The following is a 21,879-nucleotide window of genomic DNA, read 5'->3' as shown; positions in this document are numbered from 1 at the left end:
CATTTATAAAATTCATCTCTATAAATTAGTAGAAGTAGTATCTCATGGGAAGAAATCATGAAAGATGCACCTCCAGAAAAATTGCAGCAATTTAGAAGTTTGTGTGAAGGCATATTTTCTTATCATCTTGACCATAATAACTCCCGGTTATTATTTAACTTTAACATTTATAGGGAAAGTTGTGTTGTCTTGCCTTCCTTTTAACTTCTTTCCTTATTTTCTGTATTAGGTTTATTTCATTCCAAATATCTTAAACAGCAAAAACTTTTTTAAGAAAAGAATACTGCATAGCTTGCAACGAGCTAGGGGAAAAATTTACAATGACTATTAGAGATATGAGGTATATGTTCTCAACATATAAAAAGATATAACTCAGTATGAAAAGGACAAACATAGTAGGTGGGAAAGTCAAGAGCATTTCAAGAAGAAGCAATTCACTAAAGGAGAAGTAACAATAGCCAACATATGGGGATATGCTTTTTCTTCACTAGCAAGGTTGATGTCTGTTGTTTTGGTCTATTTTTTCCTTTGAGGGGAATATGCCTCCTCCCTCTCACAGGGTCTTATTAAAACTGTTCTTCTCCTGAAACAGACTAGGACACTTCACACTTTTTGCAGAGAGAACTCAAGGCTGAGTTGTTCCCACAGCAACACCTTAAAGAAACTCTCCATTAGTTCATGCTTTCTATTGCTCCAAGAATTACCTTGCTGCCAACTCAAAGCAGGTTGCTCAATAGTATTTTCTTGATTTCTTTATCTCAGCCTTAAGAGAGTTCTAGCTAACCTTTCAACTATGTCCTTGAGCTTCTAGGTGGAAATCTGGGTTCAGCAAGCAATGTGTGAGAGTTCCAGTTGGACCACATACTCACAAACACTTGCTCTACAGGCAGTCTTTCATTTCACTCTGGTGGGTGTGCAGTGACTTCTCATTATGTCTAAACTTGCATTCCTCTGCTGATTAATGAAGTTGAACACCTTTTAGATATGGATTGGCCATTTGAGTATGTCTTACACGAAGTGCGTTTTCAGGTCTTTTGCCCATATTTTATTAGGATGTTTGTAAGTTTTAAATTGATTTACAGTTCTGCATATATTCTGGATTTCACTGATTTTCTGGAGAGAGAGATATATCCAATTATATGTACATACATAAATATGCACAAATATTTATATACATTGTTTAAATTGATTATATAATACATAGATATATATGAATATATGAATAATTAAATGTATAAATGTTTATCCAATTTATATATCTACAAAATTTTGAGTATCTTCTATATATATGTTTTGCTTTTTCATTCTCTTAATCATGTCTTTTTGGTAAACAGAAGTTTCAAATTTAATTATGTCTAATTAGACAATCTATTATTTTTGGTTAGTCCTTTTTTATCCTCAAAAATAAATTTTTGCTTACCTTAAAGCTATGAAGATAATATTCTAAATTTGCCACCAGATCTCCCATTCATCTCTAATAAATTTTTGTGGAATGGGATGACGTAAGAAGCAAGCTTTATTTTTTCCCATGTACATAACAGCTGGACATATTAAAAACACTACCTTATCCACAGTGGTTGGCAGGGGACATTGTGTTATAAATCCAGCTGTTTAGCATATTTCCAGATCTGTGTCTAGATTCTCTGTCCTCTTCCATTCGTGTATTGGCCTATCCTTGCGCCATTACCAGACTGTTTTAATTACAGTACTTTTGTAGTAAATCTTCAAATCTGGTAATCCATGTCCTCCAACTTTGTTGTTTTTCTTAAAGATTGTCTTGGCTATTCTAAGCCCTTTAATTTCCATACACTTTTTACTATCCGCTTGTCAATTTTCACCAAAATGCAACATGGTGGAATTTTTTTTTCCTTCTTTTTCTTTTTAATCTTTATTGGAGTATATTTGCTTTACAATGGTGTGTTAGTTTCTGCTGTAAAACAAAGTGAATCAGCTATACGTATACATATGTCCCCATATCTCCTCCCTCTTGCATCTCCCTCCCACCGTCCCCATCCCACCCCTCTAGGTGGTCACAAAGCACCGAGCTGATCTCCCTGTGCTATGCAGCAGCTTCCCACCAGCCATCCATTTTACATTTGGTAGTGTATATATGTCAGTGCTACTCTCTCACTTTGCCCCAGCCTCCCCTTCTCCCCTGTGTCCTCAAGTCCGTTCTCAACATCTGCATCTTTACTCCTGCCCTACCACTAGGTTCATCAGTACCATTTTTCTAGATTCCATATATATGCATATGGTATTTGCTTTTCTCTTTCTAACTTACTTCACTCTGTATGACAGACTCTAGGTCCATCCACCTCACTACAAATAACTCAATTTCATTCCTTTTTATGGCTGAGTAATATTCCATTGTATATGTGTGCCCCATCTTCTTTATCCATTCCTCTGTTGATGGACACTTAGGTTGCTTCCATGTCCTGGCTATTTTAAATAGAGCTGCAGGGAACATTGTGGTACATGACTGCTCTGCTAGACTATCAAGAGTTAAAAGTTAAATGTTAAATAAAGGCAATGAATAGATGATTTGATTTCTATGAAAAAAATTATTTCATTTTAATGATCATGTGTTAAATGAAAAATCCTCTTGATTACACTGCCCCACTGAAACATACTTACATATTCATAGACATGTCTTCTCAGAGGAAGTAACAGTAATTTTAGAATTACAAATGACATGTAGTAGTTTGCCTCGTTCCTACAACCATCATGGACCTATAAAGGGCTAGGAACAATCTGAAATGGCTAAAAGTGAGGCAACATGAACATAAACTGAGTATTAGTCAGATATCAGTATACTAACGGCAAATTTCCCACTTTCTTCCTCTTAGAGTTCTGTCTTTATAAAAATGGATATCCTCCAGTATTGTACCATCTATGAATATTGATATATATGCACAAAAAGCATCCTTAAAGTCTTGCATACAACTTTTAATTTAAATTTGGGATGCAGGGTTCCGAGAAATCTAATTGTGGGGGATTAACCAAGATGGCGGAGTAGAAGGACGTGCTCTCACTCCCTCTTGCGAGAGCACCAGAATCACAACTGGCTGCTGGACAATCATTGACAGGAAGACCCTGGACTTCACCAAGGAGGATACCCCACGTCCAAGGACAGAGGAGAAGCCACAGTGAGACGGTAGGAGGGGCGCAATCAGAGTAAAATCTAATCCCATAACTGCTGGGTGGGTGACTCACAGACTGTCGAACACTTATACCACAGAAGTCCACCCACTGGAGTGAAGGTTCTGAGCCCCATGTTAGGCTTCCCAACCTGGGGGTCCGGCAACGGGAGGAGGAATTCCTAGAGAATCAGACTTTGAAGCCTAGTGGGAATTGATTGCAGGACTTCGACAGGACTGGGGGAAACTGAGACCCCACTCTTGGAGGGCACACACAAAGTAGTGTGCGCATCAGGACCCAGGGGAAGGAGCAGTGACCCTGGGGGAGACTGAACCAGACCTACCTGCTGGTGTTGGGGGGTCTCCTGCAGAGGCGGGGGGTGGCTCTGTTTCACTGTGGGGACAAGGACTCTGGCAGCGGAGGTTCTGGGAAGTGCTCCTTGGCGTAAGCCCTCCCAGAGTCTGCCATTAACCCCACCAAAGAGCCCAGGTAGGCTCCAGTGTTGGGTTGCCTCAGGCAAAACAACCAACGGGGAGGGAACCCAGCCCCACCCATCAACAGTCAAGTGGATTAAAGTTTTACTGAGCTCTGACTGCCACAGCAACAGTCAGCTCTACCGACCACCAGAGCCTCCCATCAAGCCTCTTAGATAGCCTCAACCACCAGAGGGCAGACAGCAGAAGCAAGAAAAACTACAATCCTGCAGCCTGTGGACCAAAAACCACAGTTACAGAAAGATAGACAAGATGAAAAGGCAGAGGGCTATGTACCAGATGAAGGAACAAGAAAAAACCCCAGAAAAACAACTAAATGAAGTGGAGATAGGCAACCTTCCAGAAAAAGAATTCAGAATAATGATAATGAAGATGATCCAGGACCTCGGAATAAGAATGGAGGCAAAGATTGAGAAGATGCAAGAAATGATTAACAAAGACCTAGAAGAATTAAAGAACAAACAAACAGAGATGACCAATACAATAACTGAAATGAAAACTACACTAGAAGGAATCAATAGCAGAATAACTGAGGCAGAAGAACGGATAAGTGACCTGGAAGACAAAATGGTGGAATTCACTGCTGTGGAACAGACTAAAGAAAAAAGAATGAAAAGAAATGAAGACAGCCTAAGAGACCTCTGGGACAACGTTAAACGCAACAACATTCGCATTATAGGGGTCCCAGAAGGTGAAGAGAGAGAGAAAGGACCAGAGAAAATATTTGAAGAGATTATAGTCGAAAACTTCCCTAACATGGGAAAGGAAATAGCCACCCAAGTCCAGGAAGCACAGAGAGTCCCATACAGGATAAACCCAAGGAGAAACACGCCGAGACACATAGTAATCAAAGTGGCAAAAATTAAAGACAAAGAAAAATTATTGAAAGCAGCAAGGGAAAAACGACAAATAACATACAAGGGAACTCCCATAAGGTTAACAGCTGATTTCTCAGCAGAAACTCTGCAAGCCAGAAGGGAGTGGCATGATATACTTAAAGTGATGAAAGGGAAGAACCTACAACCAAGATTACTCTACCCGGCAAGGATCTCATTTAGATTTGATGGAGAAATCAAAAGCTTTACAGACAAGCAAAAGCTAAGAGAATTCAGCACCACCAAACCAGCTCTACAACAAATGCTAAAGGAACTTCTCTAAGTGGGAAACACAAGAGAAGAAAAGGACCTACAAAAACAATTAAGAAAATGGGAATAGGAACATACATATCGATAATTACCTTAAACGTGAATGGATTAAATGCCCCAACCAAAAGACATAGACTGGCTGAATGGATACAAAAACAAGACCCATCTATATGCTGTCTACAAGAGACCCACTTTAGACCTAGGGACACATACAGACTGAAAGTGAGGGGATGGAAAAAGATATTCCATGCAAATGGAAATCAAAAGAAAGCTGGAGTAGCTATACTCATATCAGATAAAATAGACTTTAAAATAAAGAATGTTACAAGAGACAAGGAAGGACACTACATAATGATCAAGGGATCAATCCAAGAAGAAGATATAACAATTATAAATATATATGCACTCAACATAGGAGCACCTCAATACATAAGGCAACTGCTAACAGCTATAAAAGAGGAAATTGACAGTAACACAATCATAGTGGGGGACTTTAACACCTCACTTACACCAATGGACAGATCATCCAAAATGAAAATAAATAAGGAAACAGAAGCTTTAAATGACACAATAGACCAGATAGATTTAATTGATATATATAGGACATTCCATCCAAAAACAGCAGATTACACGTTCTTCTCAAGTGCGCACGGAACATTCTCCAGGATAGATCACATCTTGGGTCACAAATCAAGCCTCAGTAAATTTAAGAAAATTGAAATCATATCAAGCATCTTTTCTGACCACAACGCTATGAGATTAGAAATGAATTACAGGGAAAAAAACGTAAAAAAGACAAACACGTGGAGGCTAAACAATACGTTACTAAATAACCAAGAGATCACTGAAGAAATCAAAGAGGAAATTAAAAAATACCTAGAGACAAATGACAATGAAAACACGACGACCCAAAACCTATGGGATGCAGCGAAAGCAGTTCTAAGAGGGAAGTTTATAGCTATACAAGCCTACCTAAAGAAACAAGAAAAATCTCAAGTAAACAATCTAACCTTACACCTAAAGAAACTAGAGAAAGAAGAACAAACAAAACCCAAAGTTAGCAGAAGGAAAGAAATCATAAAGATCAGAGCAGAAATAAATGAAATAGAAACAAAGAAAACAATAGCAAAGATCAATAAAACTAAAAGTTGGTTCTTTGAGAAGATAAACAAAATTGATAAGCCATTAGCCAGACTCATCAAGAAAAAGAGGGAGAGGACTCAAATCAATAAAATCAGAAATGAAAAAGGAGAAGTTACAACAGACACCACAGAAATACAAAGCATCCTAAGAGACTACTACAAGCAACTCTATGCCAATAAAATGGACAACCTGGAAGAAATGGACAAATTTTTAGAAAGGTATAACCTTCCAAGACTGAACCAGGAAGAAACAGAAAATATGAACAGACCAATCACAAGTAATGAAATTGAAACTGTGATTAAAAATCTTCCAACAAACAAAAGTCCAGGACCAGATGGCTTCACAGGTGAATTCTATCAAACATTTAGAGAAGAGCTAACACCTATCCTTCTCAAACTCTTCCAAAAAATTGCAGAGGAAGGAACACTCCCAAACTCGTTCTATGAGGCCACCATCACCCTGATACCAGACAAAGACACTACAAAAAAGGAAAATTACAGACCAATATCACTGATGAATATAGATGCAAAAATCCTCAACAAAATACTAGCAAACAGAATCCAACAACACATTAAAAGGATCATACACCACGATCAAGTGGGATTTATCCCAGGGATGCAAGGATTCTTCAATATACGCAAATCAATCAATGTGATACACCATATTAACAAATTGAAGAATAAAAACCATATGATCATCTCAATAGATGCAGAAAAAGCTTTTGACAAAATTCAACACCCATTTATGATAAAAACTCTCCAGAAAGTGGGCGTAGAGGGAACCTACCTCAACATAATAAAGGCCATATACGACAAACCCACAGCAAACATCATTCTCAATGGTGAAAAACTGAAAGCATTTCCTCTAAGATCAGGAACAAGACGAGGATGTCCACTCTCACCACTATTATTCAACATAGTTCTGGAAGTCCTAGCCACGGCAATCAGAGAAGAAAAAGAAATAAAATGAATACAAATTGGAAAAGAAGATGTAAAACTGTCACTGTTTGCAGATGACATGATACTATACATAGAGAATCCTAAAACTGCCACCAGAAAACTGCTACAGCTAATTAATGAATATGGTAAAGTTGCAGGATACAAAATTAATGCACAGAAATCTCTTGCATTCCTATACACTAATGATGAAAAATCTGAAAGAGAAATTATGGAAACACTCCCATCTACCATTGCAACAAAAAGAATAAAATACCTAGGAATAAACCTACCTAGGGAGACAAAAGACCTGTATGCAGAAAACTATAAGACACTGATGAAAGAAATTAAAGATGATACCAACAGATGGAGAGATATGCCATGTTCTTGGATTGGAAGAATCAACATTGTGAAAATGAGTATACTACCCAAAGCAATCTACAGATTCAATGCAATCCCTATCAAATTACCAATGGCATTTTTTTTTAAAATATATTTTCTGCATTTGCTTTATTTATTTTCGTATGTGTTGGGTCTTCGTTGCTTCACGGGCTTTCTCTAGTTGCGGAGAGCGGACTTCTCTTGTTGTGGGATCTAGGCATGCAGGCTTAGTTGCTCTGCAGCACGTGGGATCTTCCCAGACCAGGGATCAAACCCGTGTCCCCTTCACTGGCAGGCGGACTCCCAACCACTGCGCCACCAGGGAAGCCCCCCAATGGCATTTTTTACGGAGCTAGAACAAATCATCTTAAAATTTGTATGGAGACACAAAAGACCCCGAATAGCCAAAGCAGTTTTGAGGCAAAAAAATGGAGCTGGAGGAATCAGACTCCCTGACTTCAGACTATACTACAAAGCTACAGTAATCAATACAATATGGTACTGGCACGAAAACAGAAATACAGATCAATGGAACAAGATAGAACGCCCAGAGATTAACCCACGCACCTATGGTCAACTAATCTATGACAAAGGAGGCAAAGATATACAATGGAGAAAAGACAGTCTCTTCAATAAGTGGTGCTGGGAAAACTGGACAGCTACATGTAAAAGAATGAAATTAGAATACTCCCTAACACCATACACAAAAATAAACTCAAAATGGATTAGAGACCTAAATATAAGACTGGACACTATAAAACTCTTAGAGGAAAACATAGGAAGAACACTCTTTGACATAAATCACAGCAAGATCTTTTTTGATCCACCTCCTAGAGTAATGGAAATAAAAACAAAAATAAACAAATGGGACCTAATGAAACTTCAAAGCTTTTGCACAGCAAAGGAAACCATAAACAAGACGAAAAGACAACCCTCAGAATGGGAGAAAATATTTGCAAACGAATCAATGGACAAAGGATTAATCTCCAAAATATATAAATAGCTCATTCAGCTCAATATTAAAGAAACAAACACCCCAATCCAAAAATGGGCAGAAGACCTGAATAGACATTTCTCCAAAGAAGACATACAGACGGCCACGAAGCACGTGAAAAGATGCTCAACATCACTAATTATTAGAGAAATGCAAATCAAAACTACAATGAGGTATCACCTCACTCCTGTTAGAATGGGCATCATCAGAAAATCTACAAACAACAAATGCTGGAGAGGGTGTGGAGAAAAGGGAACCCTCTTGCACTGTTGGTGGGAATGTAAATTGATACAGCCACTATGGAGAACAATATGGAGGTTCCTTAAAAAACTAAATATAGAATTACCATATGATCCAGCAATCCCACTACTGGGCATATACCCAGAGAAAACCATAATTCAAAAAGACACATGCACCCGAATGTTCATTGCAGCAGTATTTACAATAGCCAGGTCATGGAAGCAACCTAAATGCCCATCAACAGATGAATGGATAAAGAAGATGTGGTACATATATACAATGGAATATTACTCAGCCATAAAAAGGAACGAAATTGAGTCATTTGTTGAGAAGTGGATGGATCTAGAGACTGTCATACAGAGTGAAGTAAGTCAGAAAGAGAAAAACAAATATCGTATATTAATGCATGTATGTGGAACCTAGAAAAATGGTACAGATGAGCCGGTTTGCAGGGCAGAAGTTGAGACACAGATGTAGAGAATGGACATATGGACACCAAGGGGGGAAAACTGCGGTGGGGTGGGGATGGTGGTGTGCTGAATTGGGCAATTGGGATTGACATGTATACACTGATGTGTATAAAATTGATGCCTAATAAGAACCTGCAGTATAAAAAAACAAACAAACAAAACAACTAATACTAAACTTTCATTGGGTTATTTGTATGGAAATATGTTAATATAAATGTTTCAGACATTACATGAAATTTCTAAAAATCTTAAAAAAATAAAAAAAAATAATAATAAATTTGGGATGCAGACAAAAAATCTTTTTAAAAATGTCTTTTTTAAACCATTTCCTGAGTTTGTTTTTCTCTTTCTGACTTACTTCACTCTGTATGACAGACTCTAGGTCCATCCACCTCACTACATAGAACTCAATTTTGTTTCTTTTTATGGCTGAGTAATATTCCATTGTATATATGTGCCACATCTTCTTTATCCATTCATCTGTTGATGGACACTTAGGTTGCTTCCGTGTCCTGGCTATTGTAAATAGAGCTGCAATGAACATTGTGGTACATGACTCTGGGCATAGATTTTTAAATAAGATATGAAAAATAATGATTGACTAGTCAGATCTAATTAAGAACTTCTTTTCATCAAAAGACACTATTAAGAGACTGAAAAAGTAAAGCAATTATACTCCAATAAGGATGTTAAAAAAACTAAATCAGAGACTCATAGAAGATATTCATAGTATATACATCCAGCAAAGGAGTTGAACTCAGAACTCCTACAAATTGATAAGAAAAAGACAATCCAAATATGGGCAAAATTCCTTAAAAGGTACTTCATAAGGACATATCCAAATGGCTACTAAACATAAATAGATGCTCCAACTCATTAATCATCAGAGAAAAGCAAATTAAAGCCATAATGAGATACCATTAAACACCCACCAGAATGGCTACAATTAAAGACAGACTACACCATATATTTGTGAGCATATGATGCAAGTGAACTCTTGCGCATTGCTGGAACCATTTTGATACACTGGCCCCCCACTACTTCAGTTGGCGCTTTATGGCAATCATCCATCGTGACACTTTTACAAATTGTGATGTCACTTCATGCCATGGATTACTTTCATCCCATTTCCCATTAGCAAGAAGCAGAGCACTGTACTCAAGCCCAAAGGCACAATCAAATAAGTTCCCAAATCTCATCCTAAGGGTCTACCTTAGGGACCATGCACGGCACCAATTCTGTTTCAGACTGTGTTGAGTCAAGAGACAGAAACCAGATAGTAATTTGAACAGTGAACATTTAATATAAAGAATTATTGACTATAACGGGGAATAGAGTATCAAGAGATTGTCTAGTAAGAAGTCGAGAGCTCTAAACATAGAAAGAGCAGATATAAGGAGCTGTCACTATCTCCAAAGCTGAAATAGAGCACCTGCAGTGGATTGAATGTGCCCACCCCTCAAAATTCATATACTGAAACCCTAATATCAGTGTGATGGTATTTGGAGGCGGGGTCTTTAGGAGGTAATAGGTCATGAGGGCTCCACCCTCATGGGAATGGGATTAGTGCCATCATAAGAAGAGGCCAAAGAGCTAGCTGGCTCTCTTTCCACGATGGAGGATAAAAGGAGAAGTCACACCTGGGAGAGAGCTCTCACCAGAACCTGTCCATGCTGGCACCCTGATCTCAAACTTCCAGCTTTCAGACTGTACAAAATAAATTTCTGTTGTTGATAAACGACCCAGTCTATGATAATTTGTTATAGCACCCAAGGAAATCTATCCCCTAACCCCCATCCCCCAGCCATTGCTAAGACAGAACATTCAACGGAAAGCCACTCCCCCCCAACCTTGGCTGAGTTAAGGCACTCAAGGCAGAATGCCCCAAAGATTGAGTTAGATCCCACAAAGAAGACTCTCCTGCTCAGAGCTGAGAAGGAACACCCAAGGAAGAATTCTGCCCAGGCTGAGATAGAGCACCCAAGGCAAAGTCCCTCCCCACTGCCCCTGCACCAGGGAGAGCTGTGATAGAGCTCCTAAGGAAGAGTCTTTCCTACAGAGCTAAGATAGAGACCCAAAGAAGAGCCCTCTTCATGGATGACTTAGAGCACCTGAAGAGGACTTCAAACCCCTCCTGGGAAAGAGAGAGCACCGTAAGTACAATTCTCCACCACCCTACCCCCTCCAAGTTGAGACAGAGCACCAAGTAAGATCCTCTCAGGGTAGAGTTAGAGGACGCAAAGAAGAATCCTCCCCAGGGGATAGAGCACTCAAGAAAAAGTCCTATTCCTCAAAGTTAAGGAAAATCCCAGCAATGCGGAAATAGAATACCAAGGACAAGCCACCTGGAGTTTGAGATAGAGAATCCAAGGAAAAGCCTGTACCTAACAGGGCTGAGACAGATTCCCCAAGGAAGAGTCGTCTGCCAGGACGGAGAAAGAACCACAGAAAGAGCTCCCACCCCAAAAGTAATACAAAGCACGCTAACGATGAGCCATTATCCCAGACTGACATAGAATATCCGAGTTAGATATCCCTCCACAGCTGAAATGGTACACCCAAGGATATTCCCCCCCCCACCCCAACTGAAGAGCTGATGCCGGGCAACAAAGGAAGAAGCACCCTGCTCCAAGACTAAAATAAAGCAGCCACTAATTTGACCCTTCCCACAGCTGAGAGAGTTCCCAAAGAACAGCCTCAGGTTGAGGTAGAACATCAAAGAAAATTCTCCCCACCCGAGCTGAGAGAGAGCACTCAGTGAAGAAGCCACAACCTGCAGTACTGATAAACAGCATCCAAGGAAATGTCCTCCCACCCAAATGGACAACAGAGCACCCAAAGAAGAGCACCCCCCACTAGAGAAAGACTCACTCCCCTCCACTCCATGGGCAGAAATCCAGACCATGTTGGAGAAGCCCAGCTGTGGCTCACAGAGTGGCAGAGAAGATGTTGTAGTGTCACACCAGTGGAATTTGCTGGAACTCCATGCTCTGGAACATGATATAGAGCCACCAAGAGAAAGTACTCCTCCCGGGCTGAGATATAGCGCCCATGAGAATCCCACTGCACCCTCCCCAAGCTGAAACTCAGACCTTGTTGGAAAAGTCTGGAAGTGGATCACTGAATGACAGGGAAGGCATTGTGGTACCACAGTGGCAGAACCTCCTGGAAATCTGCCCTCCTAAACATGTGATAGAGCACCCAACGAAGAGTTCCTAACCCAGGCTGAGGTCCAGCATCCAAGGAAAGCACCCCCCCAACTTCACCCTGATGAACACCCAAGGAAGTGTCCCCCGCAGGTTGAGATACAGCACCTAAAGAAAGAATAGTCATCCCCCACCCCAGGACAGAGATAGAGAAACCAAGGAAACCATCCTCAACATAACCGAGTCCTCTACAGTGCTGATATAAAGCATCCAAGGGAAAGTATCCCTCCCCAAGGGCGAGATCGAGCCCCCAAGAAATGTCATCCCTCAGGACTGAGAGAGAGAGAGCACTTATGGAAAGTTCCCTTCTAGGGCTGAGATAGAGCACCTCAGAAATAGCCCCATCCCACAGAGATTGAGACAGAGCCCACGAGGAACCAACCATCCACCCCTGGGGTTGGGATAGCGCATTCATGTAAGAGCCCTCTCCCAGGAAGAGTAACCACCCTCAGGCTGAGATGGAGGACCAGCAAAAGTCCTCACCACGCTTAGACTGAGCATACAAGGAACCACCCCCTCAAGGGCGGAAGTCTAGACCTTGCTGGAGAGGCCCAGCTGTGACTCAATGTGTGGCAGAGAATTTTTGTGGTGCCACCCTCTGAAATTAGAGATGAAGCACCCAAGGCAAAATCCCTTGTCCCAGGGCTGAGATAGGTCACCCGAGGAAAAGTCCCTCCCGAAACATGGCTGAGCTAGGAGTGCCCTGGAGACAGCACCTAACTACAGGGCTGAAATAAAGTACTCAACTAACCCACACAGGAGATACTTTTTCACCCAAGGAAAATGATCCCCTCTCCCAGTGTTGAAATTCTCACCTGGCTGGAGGAGCCTGGCAGAAACTCACAGAATGTCAATAAAGTTGTAGTGGAGCCACACCAGTGGAACTTTCTGGAAATCTGTGCTCTGGAAGTTGCTGGAAATCTTCCTGAGGTGACTGGCACTGTTGTACACGGGGAGGTGTCTCACCAGAAACACTCTGATATATTACTGCCCCAGAGGGGTCTAAAGGAAGCTTGTGGCTATGGAGTGGTGCTGGCCACACCGCCCTGCACCAGCCGGGCCCTGGAGAAGCCACGTGAGGTGCAGAGGCTGGCGCTGGAGAAGCCTGGTGTCCAGCGGAAGCCAGCTGTGCCAGCAACCTAGGACCAGGAAGCAAAACTCTAGCTTTTCACTGTCTCTGGCTCCCTCTAGTGGTAAACTTCAGTAACAACTGCCACAAGAAAAAAATGGAAAGGACCCAGAACATTTTCATGGAAGCAGGACAAAAAGGTGAATTTGGAGCTTACCGGCAATAGAACCATCGCATTTTATTGACAGATTAAAAGAGGAAAGTAATACAATCATCCCAATGAATGCGGACAACACATGGGATGAAATGCAACAACTATTCATACAGAAAAATTTGAAAGTATGTTAAGAAGGTTACACACCAGAAATCTATAGCATACGTTATTCCTATATGAAAAAGTGGAAGTATTCCATGTAAGATCAAAAACAAGACAAGGATGCCAGCCATCACTCCTTCCTTTCAACACTGTAGCAGCTCCTGTAGGAGACCTCTCAGTGCTCTCATGCCCACTGATTAAAGTCAACGGAAACTACACCATCCTAATTCATTCAGGACTCCTAATGGCCATGAATCTCAGGAGTGAAACGCTGGGTCACCCCATCAGGAAAAGGACAATCAATCACCAGGGAAAGGGCTTGTGAGGGTAAAAAGATGTGGGATGGGTAGTAGAAGTAACCACATAACCATATGCATAAACAAGGACTGTAATGATTATGAGTATTACTTCTTTGTTTTTGTATGAATTGATTCACATATATATTAACCAAATAATTTTGACTTTGACAGCCTCTCATCTCCTTATCTTCTAACACAAGATGTATTATTAGCTAATTATATTTTTCAGTATTTAAGATACAGGATATTAAACTGGGGTGTGAATCAGGTAGAAGAATGAACAAGACTTAAGATAGGACTTTGTGCCTTCTATCAGAGAAAGGTTAGTGTTTTCTTGGTTGTGGGAGAGATGCATCAGGTTAGACAGAATCATGATTTTGTTATTGCCTCTATTTAGAGATTAAGTATGGTCTTTTCCTTCTCTTGTGTTTCCTGCCTAGGGAAGTTCCTTTAGCATTTGTTGTAAAGCTGGTTTGGTGGTGCTGAATTCTCCTAGCTTTTGCTTGTCTGTAAAGGTTTTAATTTCTCCGTCGAATCTGAATGAGATCCTTGCTGGGTAGAGTAATCTTGGTTGTAGATTTTTCCCTTTCATCACTTTAAATATGTCCTGCCACTCCCTTCTGGCTTGCAGAGTTTCTGCTGAAAGATCAGCTATTAACCTTATGGGGATTCCCTTGTATGTTATTTGCTGTTTTCCCTTGCTGCTTTTAATATTTTTTCTTTGTGTTTAGTTTTTGATAGTTTGATTAATATGTGTCTTGGTGTGTTTCTCTTTGGATTTATCCTGTATGGGACTCTCTACATTTCCTGGACTTGATTGACTATTTCCTTTCCCAAATTAGGGAAGTTTTCAACTATAATCTCTTCAAATATTTTCTCAGTCCCTTTTTTTTTTCTCTTCTTCTTCTGGAACCCCTATAATTCAAATGTTGGTGCATTTAGGGGCTTCCCTGGTGGCGCAGCAGTTAAGAATCCGCCTACCAATGCAGGGGACACAGGTTCAAGCCCTGGTCCGGGAAGATCCCACATGCCGCAGAGCAACTAAGCCCATGCACCACAACTACTGAGCCTGTGCTCTAAAGCCCGCAAGCCACAACTACTGAGCCCACGTTCCACAACTACTGAAGCCCGTGCGCCTAGAGTCCGTGCTCCACAGCAAGAGAAGCCACCACAATGAGAAGCCCACGCACCACAATGAAGAGCAGCCCCCGCTCGCCGCAACTAGAGAAAGCTCACGCACAGCAACGAAGATCCAACACAGACAAAAATAAACAAATAAATAATAAATTTGTAAAAAAACAAAGTTGGTGCATTTAATGTTGTCCCAGAGGTCTCTGAGACTGTCCTCAATTCTTTTTGTTCTTTTTTCTTTATTCTGCTCTCCGGTAGTTATTTCCACTATTTTATCTTCCAGGTCACTTATCCGTTCTTCTGCCTCAGTTATTCTACTATTGATTCCTTCTACAGAATTTTTAATTTCATTTACTGTGTTGTTCATCATTGTTTGTTTGCTCTTTAGTTCTTCTATGTCCTTGTTAAACGTTTCTTCTATTTTCTCCATTCTATTTCCAAGATTTTAGATCATCTTTACTATCATTATTCTGAATTGTCTTTCAGGTAGACTGCCTATTTCCTCTTCATTTGTTAGGTCTGGTGGGTTTTTACCTTGCTCCTTCATCTGCTGTGTGTTTTTCTGTCTTCTCATTTTGCTAAACATACTGTATTTCGGGTCTCCTTTTCACAGGCTGCAGGTTTGTAGTTCGCGTTGTTCTTGGTGTCTGCCCCCAGTGGCTAAGGTTGGTTCAGTGGGTTGTGCAGGCTTCCTGGTGGAGGGGACTAGTGCCTGTGTTCTGGTGGATGAGGCTGGATCCTGTCTTTCTGGTGGGCAGGACTGCATCTTATGGTGTTTGATATTACTTGGAGCTGGGAGGTGTCTGGTGGCCCAATGTCCTGAACTCGGCTCTCCCACTTCAGAGGCTCAGACCTGACCACTGGCCAGAGGAACAAGACCCTGTCAGCCACACAGCTCAGAAGAAAAGGGAGGGGAAAAAAAGCAAGGAAGAAAAAATAAAATAAAATAAAATAAAGTTATTAAAATAAAAAATTTAAAAAATTATTAAAAATAAAAAAGTAATAAAATTTAAAAAAAGAAAGAAAGAAGACAGCAAGCAAACCAAAAAACAAATCCACCAATGATAACAAGCGCTAAAAACTATACTAAAGACAAACAAACAAACAAACAAAATGGACAGAACCCTAGGACAAATGGTGAAAGCAAAGCTATACAGACAAAATCACACACAGAAGCATAGACATACACACTCACAAAAAGAGAAAAAGAGGGAAAAATAATATATCCTTTCTCCCAAAGTCCACCTCCTCAATTTGGGATGATTCGTTGTCTATTCAGGTAGTCCACAGGTGCAGGGTACATCACGTTGATTGTGGAGATTTAATCCGCTGCTCCTGAGGCTGCTGGGAGAGATTTCCCTTTCTCTTCTTTGTTTGCACAGCTCCCGGGGTTCAGCTTTGGATGTGGACCCGCCTCTGCGTGTAGGTCGCCTGAGGGCGTCTGTTCTCCGCTCACACAGGACGGGGTTAAAGGAGCAGCTGCTTCGGGGGCTCTGGCTCACTCAGGCGGGGGGGAGGGAGCGGTACGGAGGAGGTGGGGCGAGCCTGCGGCGGCAGAGGCCGGCGTGACGTTGCAGCAGCCTGAGGCGCGCCGCGCGTTCTACTGGGAAAGTTGTCCCCGGATCACGGGAGCCTGGCAGTGGCGGGCTGCACCAGCTCCCGGGAGGGGAGGTGTGGAGAGTGACCTGTGCTCACACACAGGCTTCTTGGTGGTGGCAGCAGCAGCCTTAGTGTCTCCTGCCCGTCTCTGGGGTCCGAGCTGATAGCCGCGGCTCGCGCCCGTCTCTGGAGCTCGTTTAGACGGTGCTCTGAATCCCCTCTCCTTGCGCACCTCTGTAGCTTTATTTATTCTTTTAATTAATTTTTATTGGAGTATAGTTGCTTTACAATGTTGTGTTAGTTTCTGCTGTACAGCAAAGTGAATCAGTTATACATATGCATATATCCACTCTTTTTTAGATTCTATTCCCATATACGTCATTACAGAGTATTGAGTGGAGTTCCCTGTGCTATGCAGTAGGTCCTTCTTAGTTACCTATTTTATATATAGTCGTGTGTGTATGTCAATCCCAATCTCCCAATTTATCCCTCCCCCCCTTTTCCCCTGGTAACCATAAGTTTGTTTTCTACATCTGTGACTCTATTTCTGTTTTGTAAATAGGTTCATTTGTACCTTATTTTAGATTCCACATATAAACAATATCATATGATATTTGTCTTTCTCTGTCTGACTTACTTCACTCAGTGTGACAATCTCTAAGTCCATCCATGTTGCTGCAAATGGCATTATTTCATTCCTTTTTATGGCTGAGTAATATCCCATTGTATATATGTACCACATCTTCTTTATCCATTCCTCTGTCAATGGACATTTAGATTGCACTGTAGCTTTACAGTAAGTCTCGAAGTCAGGTAGCATCAGTCCTCCAACTTTGTTCTTTTCCTTCAATACTGTTTGCTTCTCCATATAAACGTTAGAATCAGTTTATCTATATCCACAAGAGGACTTGCTGGGATTTGGATTGGGATTGCATTGAATCTATAGATCAAGTTGGGAAGAACTGACATCTTGACAACCAAAAGTTGGCGTTTTTAATTCTCAGACGTGTCCACACTGAGCACCTAGCAATTTGTCAGTTATAGTTCAGGTTTTCCTACCCCGGCACTGGTTCTCACAGTGGTTTTCAGTCATGAATCTCTGCTCCAGTAAGCCATGACTCCCTGTTATTTGCCTGTCTGTCTCACCAATATTGGAGGTTTGCCCGATGTCTCCCACTCTTACAGATCCAGTCTGTTCAGTCTTCTACTTGTTGGGACAGAGTGGTGGCTTCCAAGCTCTTTACATGAGGAACCAGAAACCAGGAGTCAGTGATTTAAAAAAAAAACACCAAAAAAACCCACTATTACATCTTATAATTTTGTATGTCAGGAATTTGAGCATGGCTGAGATGGGCAATCATTCTGCTCCATATGGCATCAAGTGGTGTCAGATGGCAGCCGGGCTGCTCTGGAGCATTTTGTTGCTGTAAATTGTACATAAAATTCACCATTTTTTTTTTTTTGGCCACGCCACGTGGCTTGTGGGATCTTAGTTTCCCGACCAAGGATCGAACCCAGGCCCCTGGCAGTGGGAGCACAGAATCCTAACCACTGGACCGCCAGGGAATTCCGTAAAATTTACCATTTTAAAATGTACAACTCAATGGCATAAAGTACCTTCACACAACGTTGTGCAACCATCACAGAACTATCTGGTTCTAAAACTGTTCTACTACCCTAAAAGGAAACGCCATCAGCAGTCATTCCCATTTCCCCCTTCCCCAGCCCCTCACAACCAGTTATCTACTTTCAATCTCTATGGATTTGCCAGTTCTTGATACTTCATATAAATGGAATCATGCAATATGTGCTCTGTTTCCTCTGGCTTCTTTCACTTAGCATACTGCTTTCAATGTTCACCCATGCTGTACCATGTATCAGTACTCCATTCCAATTTCTCTGCATCCTCTGCACTTGTTCTTTCTTTTGATTATTACCATCCTAGTAGGTGTGAAATGTTAACTCATTGTGCTTTTGATTTGCATTTCCCTAATGACTAATGATGCTGAGCATCTTTTCATGTGCTTGTTGGCCATCTGTATACGCTCTTTGGAGATATGTCTTTTCAAGTTCTTTGCCTATTTCTTTCTTAAATTATATTTATGTTGTTGAGTTGAAAGAATTCTATTTATATAATGGACACTAGACCCTTATCAGATATGTGCTTTGCAAATATTTCCCCCTATCCTATGGGCTGTCCTGTCACACTCTCTTGATTGAGATCTTTGACACACAAGAGCTTTGAATTTTAATGAAGTCAAATTATCTATATTTTTCTTTTGTTGCTTGTGTTTGGTGTCTTATTTAAGAAACCACTGCCAAATCCAAGGTCATAAACTATTACTCCAAAGTTTCCTTCTTAGAATTTTGTGGTTTTAACTCTTATAGGTAGGTACTGATTCATTTTAATTAATTTTGGTATATGGTATGGGGTGAGGGTGCGACTTCTGTTACTGATTTCTGGTTTGACTCCGTTATGGCAAAGAAGATTTGTTGTATGACTTCAATGTTATAAAATTTATTGAGACTTGCTTTGTGGCTTAATATATGGTCAACCCTGGAGAATACTCCATGAGTACTTGAGAAGAATATGTACTTTGCTGTTGTGGTGTGGGGTGTTGTACATGTGTCTATTAGACCTAATTGGTTTATAGTGCTGTTCAAGTCCTCTATTTCCTTACTTATCTCCTTTTTTAAAAAATATAAATTTATTTATTTATTTTTGGCTGTGTTGGGTCTTCGTTGCTGCACCCAGGCTTTCTTTAGTTGCGTCGAGCGGGGACTACTCTTCGCTGCAGTGCGCAGGCGTCTCCTAGTGGTGGTTTCTTTTGTTGCAGAGCACGGGCTCTAGGCGCACAGGCTTCGGTAGTTGTGGCACGTGGGCTCAGTAGTTGTGGCTCGCAGGCTTAGTTTCTCCACAGCATGTGGGATCTTCCCAGACCAGGGCTTGAACCCGTGACCCCTGCATTGGCAGGCGGATACTTAACCACTGTGCCACCAGGGAAGTCCCTCCTTACTGATCTTCTAACTAGTTGTTCTTGTCATTTATTTTGCTGACCCTAAAGATTAGCCAGAGGTAAAATCTTATGGTCTTCTCTGGTCTTTTCTGACTGAGTCCTGCCCTGGGCATGCACATGGCTTTCTACATAACCAGATATACATGGGAACATTTCAAAGCCCTTCTTCTCCAAAGCATCTCACTCCTCCCTTTTTCTTTCCGGGATTCTGGCATGACTGTTGTTTGCCATAAGCATCGGCAGCTTATTCACTTGCCTTTGAAAGTTTCTGAGGAACATCCTTCACATAGCTGCTTCTCCACTCTAAAAGAGTTTAGAGTTAAAACAGAAAAGCAAAAAATCCCCTTGCGTCAGTCCTTCAGGGAGCCTTCTAGACAGCTTGAAACAAACACAATTCCTTGGGAGTAAGGTAAACTCCTCCCTCCTGAGCCAAGAACCCTCACTTGGAATGCAGGCTGACATCCTCAAGACCGCTGCTCTACTAGGGAAGGGCTGGGGCAAGAATAAGTTTAAATGCCAGCAAATTCTCCTATCACATTTCAATGGCTCTCCTACTGACTTAACATTTGCTTGGTTGCTGTAAACCTCTAACGATCTTCCAGAGTTCCAATAAACTTGATTCTGTTCATTTTTTCTTAGTGTTTCCAGGGTTTCTGGAGTACCCTACCCAGAGTGCCCTACTCCACCGTGTTCACCAATTTCACTCAGTTCCGTGAGTGACGTTTTGAAGTTTACATCCTTCTGCTAACATCTTAATTTAACAGTGTGGTGGCTTCCCTGGTGGCGCAGTGGTTGGGCATCCATCTGCCAAGGCAGGGGACACGGGTTCGAGCCCTGGCCCGGGAAGATCCCACATGCCGTGGAGCAGCTAGGCCCGTGAGCCACAACTACTGAAGCCTGTGTGCCACAACTACTGAGCCTGCGTGTCTGGAGCCTGTGCTCCGCAACAAGAGAAGCCACCGCAGTGAGAAGCCCTCACACTGCAAAGAACAGTAGCCCCTGTTCGCAGCAACTAGAGAAAGCCCGTGCACAGCAACGGAGGACCCAACGCAGCCAAAAAATAAAGAAATAAAATAAATCTATTAAAAAAAATAGTGTGCACTTTTTTTTCTGAAAGGAATAACAAATCAGAAGAGAAAAGTAGAAATTTCTCTAGCATCAGTGACCTTGTGAAAAATCAATAAAATGATTTATTTTATATATGCAAGTCAAAATCTTTGTACACTTAAATTTTTGCAAATTAATACAGACATAACAATACTGCTCCATATAAACCTTTGTATAAACATTAAAGGAAATATATACATTATTTTTTCTTTTAGTGCTTCTGAAGCACAGAATGCACAAGTCCACCTGAAGATTTTCTGTCGTCACATGCGAGAACAAATGTCAGGGGTTGAGGCAGCCTCAGGTGCACTTTGTAATGTCTCTAGACAAAATAGAACAGAGTTGGAGGTAGATTGTTTGGTGACTTCCCCTGCCCCTCCCACGGAGAAATAAGTTACCCAAATAGCAGCTTTCTTACTCTTTGATCCAAACTGTCCTGAATGTTGCATGGTTTTAAAGGCACAACTCGGAATGGTTGAAAACTTTGTTCAGCACACACAAGATTACCAGTTGGCCTCTGAACACCTGTTCTTTCTAAAGGACATAGTAAGAGCACCAAGGAGTGCTCCACCTGCACGTGGCCCCTCGTCACTCTGGAAATGCCCAGGACGGCCAAGTTCAAGAGTGAACCCTTATCACATGTGGCAGGGGCGACAGGGTTTACTGATTTTAACCTGCTGGATTAATAACATCACCCTCCTCAACTGGGAAAAGTAACAACAAAACAACCAATTAATACTTTCAAAGAAAACTCATAGGGCAAAAGCCAGCTTTTCCCACCAGAGGATCTGAAAACAAAAAGCTCCACTGCTTTTTCATAGCCTCTGGAAGGCAGTTCCCTTGACTAAAACATCGTAGGATACTCAACAATATCTCATTCTATCCTACAGCACAGAAAACTTATTCTTTTTTCCTCCTTGGTCTTTGCATTAACATCATGATCTGCTGTTGATGTGATTAACGTTGTTGAGAAGGTGATGGGATTCTATTTTTTCTAGTACCTTCTCAAGGTACTGAATTAAGACTCGTCTTTTGAACCTAAAAAAGAAAAAGAAATTTTATTAACCAAAAGGTCCTTAAAGCATTTATGATGCGTGAGGTACCGTGCGGGGTACAAAGTGGAACTGGCCATTCACATGGGAAATAGAAAATGTATGTTCATGTAAACATAGGGCTTAGCTAATACCGAGTACCA

The 21,879-nt window shown here is 41.3% G+C and overlaps 1 protein-coding gene across 10 annotated transcripts in view; it reads right to left on the bottom strand.

Moving 5' to 3' along the window:
• Positions 1–20,742: 20,742 nt before the first annotated feature.
• The window catches only part of LOC309620999 (integrator complex subunit 6-like), a 55,122-nt gene continuing 53,985 nt past the window's right edge, over positions 20,743–21,879 (bottom strand). For 6 of the 10 annotated variants that reach the window (XM_082377834.1, XM_082377836.1, XM_082377833.1 and 3 more), the window contains 2 exons: positions 21,686–21,722; positions 20,743–21,006 (listed from right to left, as the gene is read on the bottom strand). In XM_082377834.1, coding sequence (XP_082233960.1) covers positions 20,896–21,006; positions 21,686–21,722 — 148 coding nt within the window. In that variant the 3' untranslated portion in view covers positions 20,743–20,895. Of the gene's footprint in view, positions 21,723–21,879 lie in introns of all 10 variants that reach the window. The other 4 variants (XM_082377829.1, XM_082377837.1, XM_082377839.1 and 1 more) reach the window with 2 other exon arrangements.

The sequence above is a fragment of the Balaenoptera borealis genome (assembly GCF_965194805.1).
Source record: "Balaenoptera borealis genome assembly, chromosome: X".
Taxonomy (NCBI): Eukaryota; Metazoa; Chordata; class Mammalia; order Artiodactyla; family Balaenopteridae; genus Balaenoptera; species Balaenoptera borealis.
This window is presented reverse-complemented; position numbering and strand designations above follow the sequence as displayed.